The 12,822-nt window shown below is 47.9% G+C and overlaps 1 protein-coding gene across 1 annotated transcript; it reads right to left on the reverse strand.

Annotated features, from left to right (window-relative positions):
• Nucleotides 1-6,276: 6,276 nt before the first annotated feature.
• LOC115311332 lies at nt 6,277-8,034 on the reverse strand (the record flags this gene model as incomplete). The annotated part of the gene is made up of 1 exon (XM_040211046.1): nt 6,277-8,034. A coding segment is annotated over one exon (1,758 nt), but the record flags the coding sequence as incomplete, so codon positions are not given.
• Between the last annotated feature and the right edge of the window lie 4,788 nt (nt 8,035-12,822).

Here is a 12,822-nt window from a genome sequence, read left to right on the forward strand (position 1 = left end):
TTCCCCGGCTTTTGAGCGCGCCGCGCGCCTCGAACGCGCGGCGCTGCTATTCGCCGAATTAAGTCACGTGGGGAACTGAATCCACATGCCATGCATGAACGCGTAACTCTGGTTCCCGTACCGCTCATTCACACTGGAAGCGGATCCGCGTTCGCAAAGCGGTTGCTAACAGGGTTGTATAAAGATCCAGTACAATTGCACGCGCACCTGATGTCATCGAGTGCGCGTGAAATTGTACTGGATCTTAATACAACCGCGTTCTCAACCGCTTCGCGAACGCGGATCCGCTTCCAGTGTGAATGAGCGGGTAGGGAGCCTATACAGGAACTCTAGGGGAACCTGAACGGCAGCGCACAGCTTTTGTAGCGGCGAGGACCCGAAACCTGGTTTTCAAACCCGACGAGAAAAAAAGTGGTAGCGCGAAGAACTCGTGTTGCACGAGCAGACATTTCATCGCTCGGGAGAAGTGTGTTTCGGTATCTCGCCGCAGCGGGGCGCTCGTAACGTGGCTCTCCTCTTATCCGTTGTCAGCCGCTATACCTTTTCGATTTCGGCGGCTGCTTCTCGTGGCGATCTGCAGGGCTTTGTCAGTATAGAGGAGGATATGCTCAAACACATTCGGCCTGCTTGCTTCCATTGGTACCTTCGGCAGGCGTTTAGTCATTCGGTGCTCGTGAATTAGGCACGAGTGATTGCGGTTGCGCCAGAGATAGCCTCACGTGCATGATGCTCGCGGTTGAGCATAGCCTCCTTTATTCTACAAAGCCTGCCGAACCGCGAAAGACTGGTTTGAGGCTTGTCGCTGTCGTTTGTTTTTGTTTGTCGTTTTAGTGGGACTCGGGCATGAGCAGTCTGACCCCGGCCTAACTATGTGCCAGTGCCGCTTTTCAAACATAGGCGCTACCATGCCTCCTCATGGAGAGGCCGTAAGAAAACGAGCGCGTACGCAGTGCAGCCGTGAAATGGAGCACACGAATTGATACTTCGCCTTAAAGACATTGATTCAGCCCATTTCGTTGTTCGAAAGTAGTCGCCAATTAGCACAGGAAATACGCGAGAAATAATAAAATAAAATAAGACACGCTGAAAGTTTCGCATGCACGTGTGATTCACAAAACGGTTCTAGACGATCAGTATTCAAACTTTTGATTTCTAAGAAAACTTTCGACGAGTCACCGAAAATTGTGTCTCATTTTTGACAAAGCTCCGAGGACATACGGTACGCGGGTTCGATACTTTCAAAACTCTTTTCGCGACGATCAATCTGAAAACAGTCTTTGAGACGACAGCCCCGACCGAGATGGCACGCTTCAGAGAAACTGCGATCGATCGACTGTCCACAAAAGGGTCCTTTCAACGTTCCTACGGCTCTCATTTATTCGCAGTGAGTGAGACAACTTGAGCCCTCTATACCTAAATAATACGAACCTCGTACGTACGGCTATCACAATGTGTTCATTCCAAAACCGGCTTCATCACCGTCAGCATTACAACGAGCGATAACAATGAGAAAAATTCTCACTTCCACATTGCCATTTGGTGGTTTTGAGAATTGTATCTGGATGTCGCGTAGCCCCATAGCACACGAGCTTTAGCGGGGAATAGTCTGACCTATTGTCTGCTAATGTTAAGCCATCCAAGTCGCTCTTCGCAAACGTCCAGCTTCTATACTCCGTTTCGCTCTGGGATACACCCCAGCTGCCACAGCGTCAACCCATCCCTGCCAAATCAGCGCTGCGAGCATACCACGTGACAGCTCGACTGGCGCACAGCTGCGCCCCTACTAAAGGTCACGTGACACCCACACTGCAACGGATTGGCTCCGAAAGGTCCGTAGCGTTCTCTGCTGCCCACGGGAAGGGTGGAGCGGTGTATGGTTGGCAGTTCGTACCAAAGACTTCCGTTGCGACGAAACTACGCGCCGCCCTTTGTACGCACCGCGCGGACTGCATTCGAGTCGGCTCGTTTCTGCCTGGCTTACGGTTATGATCTCGGAAGGAAATCGGCCGTAAAGTCGGGTTATGGCGAAGGGACGACAGAGAACAGGTATTCCGGGCGACTGAACGACGCCGGATCCCTTGCCCCGTGGTACAGACAGTCGTCCGCATAATAGGGGACTGCCATTCGTAACGTCGGATGTGCTCTCGGAGGGTCGTTAAAGAGCCGGGAGGATTCAGGGATCGGGCGAAAGAAGCTCGGGACTGTAATAGGCCTTTGATCGGTTTGTAATTTTTTACCTCGAGAGAGAGAGAAACTAAATATAACGCGGAACATACTGTTATTCGGTACCAATTCAGCTCATCAAGTCATCCGTGTCTTGAAATTTACGTTTTCACTCAGAGACCTTTGTACACACGTTTGTGTGCGAATTCCACTTAACGATGTTCAAAATAATTTCGTAAAAATAAGCACACACACTTGTCTCGATCATTCTGATTAACCTGGGTTACAGTGGATGTATGAACTGTAAAGCCGGGGTCTCACTGCTCATACGTCATGCAGAAAACAGCCTGCAAACACGAGTCACCGCAATACTCGTGGTTCGAATGCCGCGTGCCACGTTTTCTTCTTGAAATCGTTGCCATGCGGCATTCGAAGCACGGATCTCGCGGTGACTCGTGTTCGAATTTGTATGCGGACTGTTTTTTTGTACGATCTACAAGGAGTATTCACTGGACGCCATATTTGTGGGTACTGTTTAGAGTGCATGCTCAAAACGAGCTTACATCAGTAGGCTGCTAAGACCGGCACTCTTGACGGTGCGGAATGCACGTTGCGAAAGAACTGTGGAAGCTCGCCATCAGCACGCGCTCAGCATTCGCGCACACAGCTATGGCCGCCAGTGAATACTCCCTGCATTCCGCACCATCAAGAGTGCCGGTCTTAGCAGCCTATTGATGTGAGCTCGTTCTGAGCATGCGCTCTAAACAGCACCCACAAATATGGCGTCCAGTGAATACTCTCTATAAAAGCGGTATGACCTCGGTTTTATTATGGGTTATACGGGGCGCTTTTGGGTGGTTTCGGAATGGGTACCGCACACGACACACGCGTGTGCTGTCCAAGTTTATCAGAATTATTGAGACAACGACGTTTATTTTGGGAGGAAAATTTCACCCTGAAAGAGACCCCAACTAAGATAGGGTGATAGGGGGGAAGGCAAACTGGGATATAGAAAGAGAGATAGAACGTGGTTGCCCTGTGCTTGTCCTCCGTGTTTTATTCTTTCGATTTGAGGTATTGAGACAAGTTTAGGTTTATTCAGGCGTGGAGTGTGTGATGATGAACATACGTGAAGGTGCTTTATTGTAAATTTTTTAGGAGTTTTGCTTCGTCCGAGGTTTCCGCCGTCGCATCGCTCGTACATAATAAATAAATATTTAAAAAAAAGAAGACACGGTGTTCGTCATGGACATGATGAGAGGAATATCTGCGGACACACCTCGAGAATATTCCAAGCGCGTTCGATTTACACATGTGTATGCCTGGAACAAGCCTGCAGAAAGTCTCTGTATGACCAATCTGACATGGCCATCACACAAAAAAAATAAAAAATAAACAGGCGTTGACACCGTCTTTAAACTATCTCTTGTAGGGTGTATTACTTGGATCGCTTGGAGACCTCCGCGGTAACTAAAGTTATCGCTGGGGAAAAGGTATGTCTAAAGCCCCTTCGTACGGTGAGCGAGCGTTCCAAGACGCGTCTTAAGCGCATTGGCACGCAAGGAGGAGCGCGCAAATCAAAGGGGAAACGTTGATAACGCCAAGGGAACGCGCGATAACGCGACGGCCAAACGCGCGCCGGCATTGGTTGAGATAGGAGGGAAACAAGAGCGAAACAGCAAAAGAAGGAAGATCGAAGGACCTGCGTAGGGGAGAGGGAGGGAGGTGGAATGCCTACGCTGTCACAGTGCATCGGACGCAATGCGGAGCGCAAGGTCGTCTGCTTCATGACGCAGGGGGTTGCGGTGACGTTAGAACACCGAGCTATGCTTGGCTCCGATTGGAGGAATAGTGGGCAGAACTCAAGGGAGCTAGCCATGCAGCTAGTATGGAGGTCTACCCACTATCCTTCCAATCAGAGGCAATGAAAGCGCGGCATTTTGATGTCACTGCAAACACCTGCTCAAAAAGCAGACGAACTTGCGGTCCGTATAGATAGCCCTGTCATCAACCACGTAACGCCGAGAGCGGTACGTCACGGCTTACATTGCCTTTCTTTGAGCATATTCTTCGTGGCTCATCCGATTGACGCAGAAGGTATGTACACGTTGACATTGCGCTTTTAGTCTTTGTGAACGCGTTTGCGTGTCTCTTAGCCCTTTGACTGCCATCTGACTAAAAGCCGTCCGCTACTTTAAAGCGGAGCAGGCGGGGCTACCATCGACGCGCCAATGTAAAAGAGCAAAACGTAAAGGTAAAAGGCGTGCACAACAGAGGAGGAGGAAGGGAACATGCCGCAGCCTTTCTTATTCAGGGGCATAAGTAGGGTGTGTACTTTCCGGTGTTTATTTGTGAGAAAAATCGGCGGATGTTTTTCGGTGTTTATTTATTTTCGAAACACCGGTGTATTTCGGTAGAACGTCTCACGGCGAGGCTAAAATCGGTGATTATCGGTGAAAAAAAGCGATTGATCACAGACAGAGGGTTCCAATTTTATTCACATAGTTCATACACTTCTTCTCTAGGTAGCAACTATTTCTCACACTTGGTCTAGTAGATGAAAGCATTATAGTATATGCAAGCATACATGCCTTGCCTGTAGATGCTTGCATCTACACGTAAGGAACGTGCTGCCGTCATGGCAGCACGTTCCTTGCGGTTCGCAACCCGCAATTATGAAAACGCACGCTCCTGTACGACACAGACGTTGTTAGTGTCTTCCAGGAACCACAGCAACCTCTCAATACATGGCTTGCACCGACATCACTTGGCCAGACACAATGAGGAAAAGGCACGTGAGAGCCTACCCTCTACTGCGTTATTTTTTCCACAAAAGGGGGCCATGGGAGACACAATAGGGGAAAGGCGTATGAAAGCTTAGCTTCCACTGCGTTCACTAGACGCTTTTGACCCCCAGAAAGGAGGGCGGACTGACGCCACCTGCAAGCCATGTATAAACACTGGAAGAATGCAGGATCCACGAGATAACACGTTTGACGAACCTCTACGGGGAAGGGATTTCGCCACTAGCAACGAGCGGTGTTTTTCGGTTTTAACCAGGGCGAAAATATCCAACCACCGGTGTTTTTCGGTTTTAACCGATTTTATATTTTCGTCACCGACGGATGTTTATCGGTGTTTTTCGGTTAAAACCGGAAAATGCACACCCTAGGCATAAGGTATATCGTGCCCGCTACGTCATTCGTTAGCTGCTTCGCGAAGTCGTGACGTCATGTGGCCGCTGCGCTATTCCTTGAGGCGTTATAATCCGCGCCTAATGTCGTCTTAGGCACGCGCCGGCGGTCACCAGGATACTCCAGGCTCCTGCAAGTCATACCTCGTTCAGCTGTTAGCGATTTCTTTCATGTCGAACTGGGGATCTCTCGGTACGGGATCCGATTCCAACTGAGCAGCTTGGTAAATATCGCTTGTTAGAGTTCGTTACGCGTAATTATGGTACGTTTTGATTAATTAGGAACATTTAACTTTGAACGCCTACTCTTTAGACGTTATGCTTTGCCTACTATGGGCTGTATCTACTTTCTTGATCTGTGTATAACGCTTTTTCGTCACATCTGAGCGTGACATTTTTGCATACAATCTAGCTCATAAACACATTCTGTGCTCTTTCTCGCAAATCTTAACTTTATCGGGTTTTTTTTCCTATCACACGCGTTGCAAGGGCAACCGGTGGCCGAGTGGGCTAGTGCAGGGAGGATTGGTAGTCGACTGGGCTAGCGCACACCAGCTCGGAGCATGTGGAGCGAAAGCTCGCGCTGCAGAACCCAGGTATCTCGGGTGCAATCCCCACCCCTGCCCATTTCGGTCTGGATGAGCATCGTACCGGCGTGCGGTCGTGTATCACTACTGCGTGGAGCACGTTAAAGACTCCAGGCTAGCGGTTGTACTGCAGGCTAAATTGCCTACCAACAGCGGGTAACAATGTCGCCATGTTCTGGCAGACTAAGCTCCTGCTGTATAAACAACTAATGACAAATTTGACTTTTTGGGGGGCCAGCGCACACCAGCTCGGACCACGTGCAGCGAAGGCTCGAGAGAGAGAGAAAAAACTATTTATACGCCAAGGTCCGGCGCTCAGTTGTATTTAGTCACCTACCAGTCCTCACCCAACACGTTTTTCACGTGCTGAATGAGCGCCGGCAGGAAAATATGGGCATCGGTTGGTGGACTAAGCCAGTCCGTCCATGAGTGAGGTTGGAGACTGTGAGATAGGGAGGAAAGAGAGGATAGGAGGGTAGGTTGAATGTAGGAGCATTGCCACAGGCAGTGTTCTAGAGAGGGGTATTCGCCGCAGTTGGGGCATTTCGGGCGTCCGGCAAGGCCCTGGATATAGTGGCGAAAAAGGGGAGTCACGACCGAATTGGTCTGAAGTCTGCGGAGAATGGCGCTGTCCTCCCGCGAGAGGGATTGGGGGGGAGCGATAATTGTGGCGGTGTTAGCCCGTAGTTCTCTTAAGAGGGATGTACGCTCCTTGTGCAAGAGTTTTCGGTGTTCCTTGGGGTCATAGTCGGACGGCCAGAGGCACGGAGGACCCGGAAAATTCGTAACGCGGGTGAGCTCATGAGCTCGGTTGTGTTCCTCTACGCCTTGATGTCCGGGGATCCACTGCAAGGTAACATGGAGGGAGGGATGCGTGTCAAGGTGACGTTGCAAAAGGCTGTGGATATGTCCGGGTAGCGCACCGTCACGAAAACTGCGGCATGTTTCCTGGCTATCTGTTCGAATGCAAATGTGGTGAGTAGGATGGTGAGGTCGAGTGATGGCTTCAAGAACCGCTAGGGTCTCCGCGGCGGATGCGGTCGGGACATTGATGTGTTCATTAATATGCTCATAGCCAGGCCCTACTACAGCCGTTATGCTTCTGCTGGGACTGTGACTGGCATCTGTGTAGTAATATGTGGTATCCGCTCTTGGTGTCTCGCGGTCTATCCGTTGGACTAGTTGTGTGCGTCGGGCAGCATGTTTGTCCGGATGCATATGCTGAGGTATGGGCATGACTGTGACGCGGGGTAGGGAGTCCCACGGTGGGGGTGGGGGTGGTGGAAAAGGAGGCAAGGTGGTGGTGTCGTAGCCTTGATGCTCGAGGAGCTTGCGGCCTTGGGGGGATGTTTGAAGCCTTGCAATATGTGCTTGGCGGCAAATAGTGGTACGTTCTTCAAGTGTGTTAAAAAGACCAGTCGAGGCCACTAGAAAATTTGCGGCAAATCGTGGTACTCCCAGGGCTAGTCTGGTGTATCTTCGGAGCGCTGCTTCCAATTTGGAGAGCTGAGTCTTGGTGATGGATAGATATGGAAACTGGTACAGTACACGGGAGTACACAAGGGCCTCGATAATCCTGCGAAGCTCCTGTTCCTTGAGTCCTCTTTGTCTGCGCGTTACTCTACTTAGCATGTGGTAAATCTGATTGAGCTGCCGGAGAATCGTGTCCATCCATACGTGGGCCTTGCCATTGTCCTGTAGGAGGAATCCCAGTATTCGGATGTGAGAGCGGCGAGGAATAGGGGCGTGGTCAATGTGGAGCTTGATGCTGTCGCGTTGCTCTTCTGCTTTACGACCTGTTTGATTGGTAACTACAATGAATTCAGATTTGGTGGGAGAGCATTTGAGGCCAATACTGCTCAGGTGGTTCTGAATGACATTCAGACCTGACTGGATCGTGTGTTCCTGTTGTCCAAGGGATCCTTTACAACACCAGATTGTAATGTCATCTGCATAAATGTTGTGTTGCAGGTGTGATATAGAACTGAGCTGGGCAGGTAGGTGAAGTAGGGCAATATTAAAGAGAGTGGGGGAAAGAATGGAACCTTGAGGGACGCCGGTATTTAGTGCTCGAGGTGTCGAAAGCTCTCCATTGATTTGGATTTGTACAGAACGACCAGTTAAGAAAGCTTTTATATAGATGTAGAGGCGAGCGCCCGGTTGTAGTGTCAGAAGGTTGGTAAGGATGGCTGAATGTGGTACGTTATCGAACGCTTTGAGTATGTCTACACCCGCGATTGTTCGGGTTTGGACTAGGCTAAGATTTTGGTACACGTCCTCCGAGATTCGGAGCATGGTGTCCTGAGCGCTGACGTGTGATCGGAAGCCTGTCATTGTGTAGGGCAGAGCGTCACTACTTTTTATGTGCCAATTGAGACGGTTGAGGGCCATGCGTTCCATTAATTTGCCTACACATGATGTGAGGGATATCGGACGAAAGTTGGTAATAGAGTTGGGGGGCTTGCCGGGTTTAGGGATTGGGATTATCAATGCCGCTTTCCATTCTTGTGGAAGGGTGCCAGATTCCCATGCGGTGTTTATATATTCAAGAAGCTGTTCTAATTGTGGAAGTGGGAGGTTACGGAGGGTAGTGTAAGTAATACCGTCTTTGCCTGGAGCCGTGTTTCGTTTGAGCGAAGATAGGGCCGCATGTAGCTCACCTACCGTAAAGTTGCTGTTAATGCCTGTGTCCATTTGGTCGAGTGATTCGGGTGGATAGCTAGGAAGTTGCTCTGTACTCGGGCCGATGGGATAGAACGTTCGGTAAATTTCTTCTGCTGTCTGTTCTCGCGTCTTGCCAGAGTGCATCATAATTTTGTCCTTTGTGTGTCGTGTGTAGCCCTGTCCTAGAAGCGTGCGTAAAATTTTCCAAACCTTAGGAGTGTGCAGTTGACCATTTAGCTGGTCACACATTTCAAGCCAGTTTTCAGTACAAAGTTGTTGCGCGTATTCTTCAGCTTCTAGCGTGATTTCTCGGATGGCCTTGCGAAGGCCACGATTTCCTTTTCGTTTCTTCCATTTTTGGACTAGTCTGTGTCGCTTGTTCCAAAGGTTAAGCAGATGAGAGTCTATTTGCGGGTGTTCAGGGGTGCGTGTGATATTTTTAGTGTGCTTCGATTTCGTTTCACATATGGCGTTGACCCAGGACTGTAGATCTGTCGGCCCGTGTACCTGGTCTAGGTCTAATCGAAACCGGTGCCAGTCAGTGAGGTGCGTTTTTGGGCCTGAGTGGGTGGGACGGGGCTTGATGCGAGGATCAGCTAGCTTGATTTCGATGATGTGATGATCACTGCCTAGGTTTTCGTGAAGATTCGTCCACGTGACGTTTCCCACACCGCGGTGCCAGCTGAGGTCTGGGTTAGTATCTCGCTCAACGCTGTGGCCCTGTCGCGTGGGGTCCGTTGTGTCGTTAAGGCCACGGTCCCACTGAATGTGGCAGTTTGGGTACTTTTTGGCAGGTCATTACTCATCTCCTTCTAAATACTGTTTTGTGGGATTGATGTCATTCGAAAGGCAATGCAATCCTCTTTCATTTGATATCATGTGTGTGTTGGGTTTTACTGTTCATGCGCATTTGTAGCGTTGCGAGTATGATGGCGCGAACCCTCACTTGCTCCCCTAGTTCATGTTTTATGAACGATCCATTAAAAATAACACGGTTCCAATATAGCAGTTTTGTTAAGATGATGTCGGAGCAGAATGCAACGATACACTTTTTTGGTATTTGCAATACTTTGTTTTTTTCATCCCTCCAAATATTGCCCTAAAATTGACATTTTTTAGCACAAATATGTTTTTAATGACAAGCGCTAGGACAATGAAATTAGCTACAGATGTAGTGCTTATAATTGGTAATATGCAGAAAAAAATTTAATGTTGTGTGAAATTTGTTTGTTTAGATATTTTATATCAAACGTAGCACTTTTTTGTGCTTCGAGTCATGGTACTTCAAATGCCACTGAGGAAATAATTAAACTATGATAAAATTTTTTATAACATTTAGAGCTACAATGGTTGCCCAAGAGGTGGACGATGGCTTTTTTTCATTTTCAAAATCATAACGCTCCTGGAGCCCTTCAAACTTACCTGTTTTTGACGTATATCTTTTTTGACTTCAAACAGATTTATTGGCATCTAATAACATTTATTGTTTTGAATAGATAAACATTGCGATGTATTAAATTTTCACAATGATCTTGCTTTGGTTTTTTAATAGGTGTAGAGCTTAGCTAATTTTAAAACAATTAAAAACTGTTTGGGTGTTTTGTTGCGCTACCTGGCGGATGGCAGACAAACTGCTGATTTCTAATGTTCAAAAAATTTCCGAGGGCGGCGTTGGCGTCTGTATCATCATCAATCACCGTGTCTTTTTGCCTCCACATTTAAAAAATATATTTGAAGATTTACTATCGATAAATGAATGGTTTAAGTACTGGGTCAGGTTAATAAATCTAAGACAAATAATTACACAAGCGTAGCGTGATATAATGTGTTCATTATTCGATATGATTGAAATCAATAAGCAATAAAGACGAAGAGGAAAAGAATACACCCGAGTTCATGCCTATACTTCGTTTCAGCTTCGGTCCACACGCAGCCAAAGTTACAAGCGCGAGCTCCGGGCTTTCAGCATCCCTGCCAAGCACGCTCGCTCGTGCAGTGCAACCACTGTTCTGGACCGCATGCTCGCGCTTGTAGCATCGGCTGCGTATGGACCGAAGCTGAAACGAAGTATAGAGTCACTAAATGAGCTTAAATTATCGGCACTCCGTTCCCCAGAATTGTTTTGGCCTCCGCCATTTTGGGTCTTGTTCAGAGCAAACGCAACTGCCGATCGTCATGATCCAAAAGAATGACTTCATTAGATGCGGTGCTAGGAAGCTGATGCAATATTGCAATGCTCTGTCGCGGGTTGTTTAAACATTAGTGAGGGACGGAAAAGCGTTTCCTGTGATTTTAGATAAAGCTTCAGATAACTGGCAACCATGATTTTAAGCCACAATATGTCCAAGCCTTTACTCTGAACCGTAGCTATAGTTTACTGGCACAAGCGGGAACAATGAGGAAGAGGCAGGTGTCAAAAGGTAGTGGCTTCTGGAATCCACGGGGCTTACGTCATGGCCCCTCCAGGTATTACAAGCCTCTTAAACAAGAGCATGAATAGTGTCATTAAATAAGCTACGCTTCAGAGTAGCAAGACTTGGCCATATTGTGGCTTAAAATCATGGTTGCCAGTTATTTGAAGCTTTATCTGAAATCACAAGAAATGCTTTTCCGTCCTCCACTTAAACAGTTTTCGACAAAGGAAAGCAACATTACATGAGCTTCCTAACACCGAATCTTATGCTGAGGATGTCGCACTTTTGAATCATGACGATCGGCAGTTGCGCCTGCTCTGCACAAGCACAAAAATGGCGGCGTTCACAGCACTGTCGGGGAAGAGAGTGCCGATACTCTAAGCGCAGCTCATTCATTGGCTCTAGTTCCCGCGAAACTCCTTTTCCCTGGCTGAAACTGAAAGTAAATATGAATAAACACCATTTTTATAGCTTATTTAGTTATAACCAACTACACATAATGAGAGGAGGAAGCGGCCGGGTAGGAGAAACGCGGGTTTTATGTGCGACCGTTCTAACCGTCTCAAAAGAGAGAACGCGCGAGCTTTCGCTGGTATAAAAAGGGCATCCAAAGAAAAGAGGCGGCACGCTGTGTTCTTAGTCATTATGCGTCTAATTGCAAATTGTTGTGTGCATGTTTATACAGCCGGAAGTTAGTCCGCCTTAGTGGGCGTCTGGTGTCTCAGCTGTAGAGGAGCAATTTAACCAGTGCGGTACAACCACAAACCTGGGGTTTTTAACGTGCACCACGCTGTACGGATACACGACCGCACGCCGGTACGATGCTCTTCCAGATCGAAACGGGCAGGGCCGGGTGAGTTCTGCACTCAAGCTCCAAGTGCTCCGAGCTTTCGCTCCAAGTGCTCCGAGCTGGTGTGCGCCAGACCATGCACTCGGCCACCGAGTGCATGGTCTAACCCCCCGCCCTTGTGCGTATAATTTATATACAGGTATAATAATTTGAAGATCGACGATGGACGTCGATCGTCTCGAGATAATGTAACGTAATAACATTATAAAAATAATAAATTTGTTGAAGGACTGAACGACTCAATTTTTCAATTCTTGGATTGTAATATGGCGGTAGCCTATTGTACTTACTGTTGATGAAGAGCAATATGAGGTGAGGAGGTAATAATCAAATGACGAGGCTCTATAAGGACGACGACATTAGTGGGTGTCGAACCACAACGTACAGTGCCAGACTTGTTTCAAGTATCGTGTACTCAAAGACTTCCTTCACCCGCAACAGAGTATGGTAGAATCAATCAGGATGCTGCTTTACAACTGTACGTGGAACAGGAAAACTGCACTGTGCAGAAGGGCGGCTTATTCGTTAATATGAGGGACGGATTTCTAGCAGCATTCCCTGATTGACTAAATGGCCTCGTTGACGTAAAGTGTCACCGTTCCAAAAGATTCTTGAAGTATACTTAAACCGCAAAGGAGTATGAGGCGAAAAATAAGAAAAAGGAGCCTGGTGTGAAAGGTCCAATCACCACCATAGCTCCTACTATCAAATACAAGGGCAGTTACACAATACACAAAGAGAGTTTTTTTTATTTAGTTATATTTACACTCAAGGGCATTGATATCCAACGTATTCAGAGGGATGGCACCTTCTGGTCAACCCACAAAGAGCCTTTTCTACTCAAGTTTTACATGGAAGGCCCGACTTCCGCTGAAATTCCTCACGTAGACGAGTTGTCCGATCGAATTAACTGCCATTACTCCCAGTCTGGGAATCTCTCAATCTTCGTTC

This window comes from Ixodes scapularis, unplaced genomic scaffold, assembly GCF_016920785.2.
Source record: "Ixodes scapularis isolate PalLabHiFi unplaced genomic scaffold, ASM1692078v2 PGA_scaffold2__306_contigs__length_199485367, whole genome shotgun sequence".
In the NCBI taxonomy this organism is placed as follows: Eukaryota; Metazoa; Arthropoda; class Arachnida; order Ixodida; family Ixodidae; genus Ixodes; species Ixodes scapularis.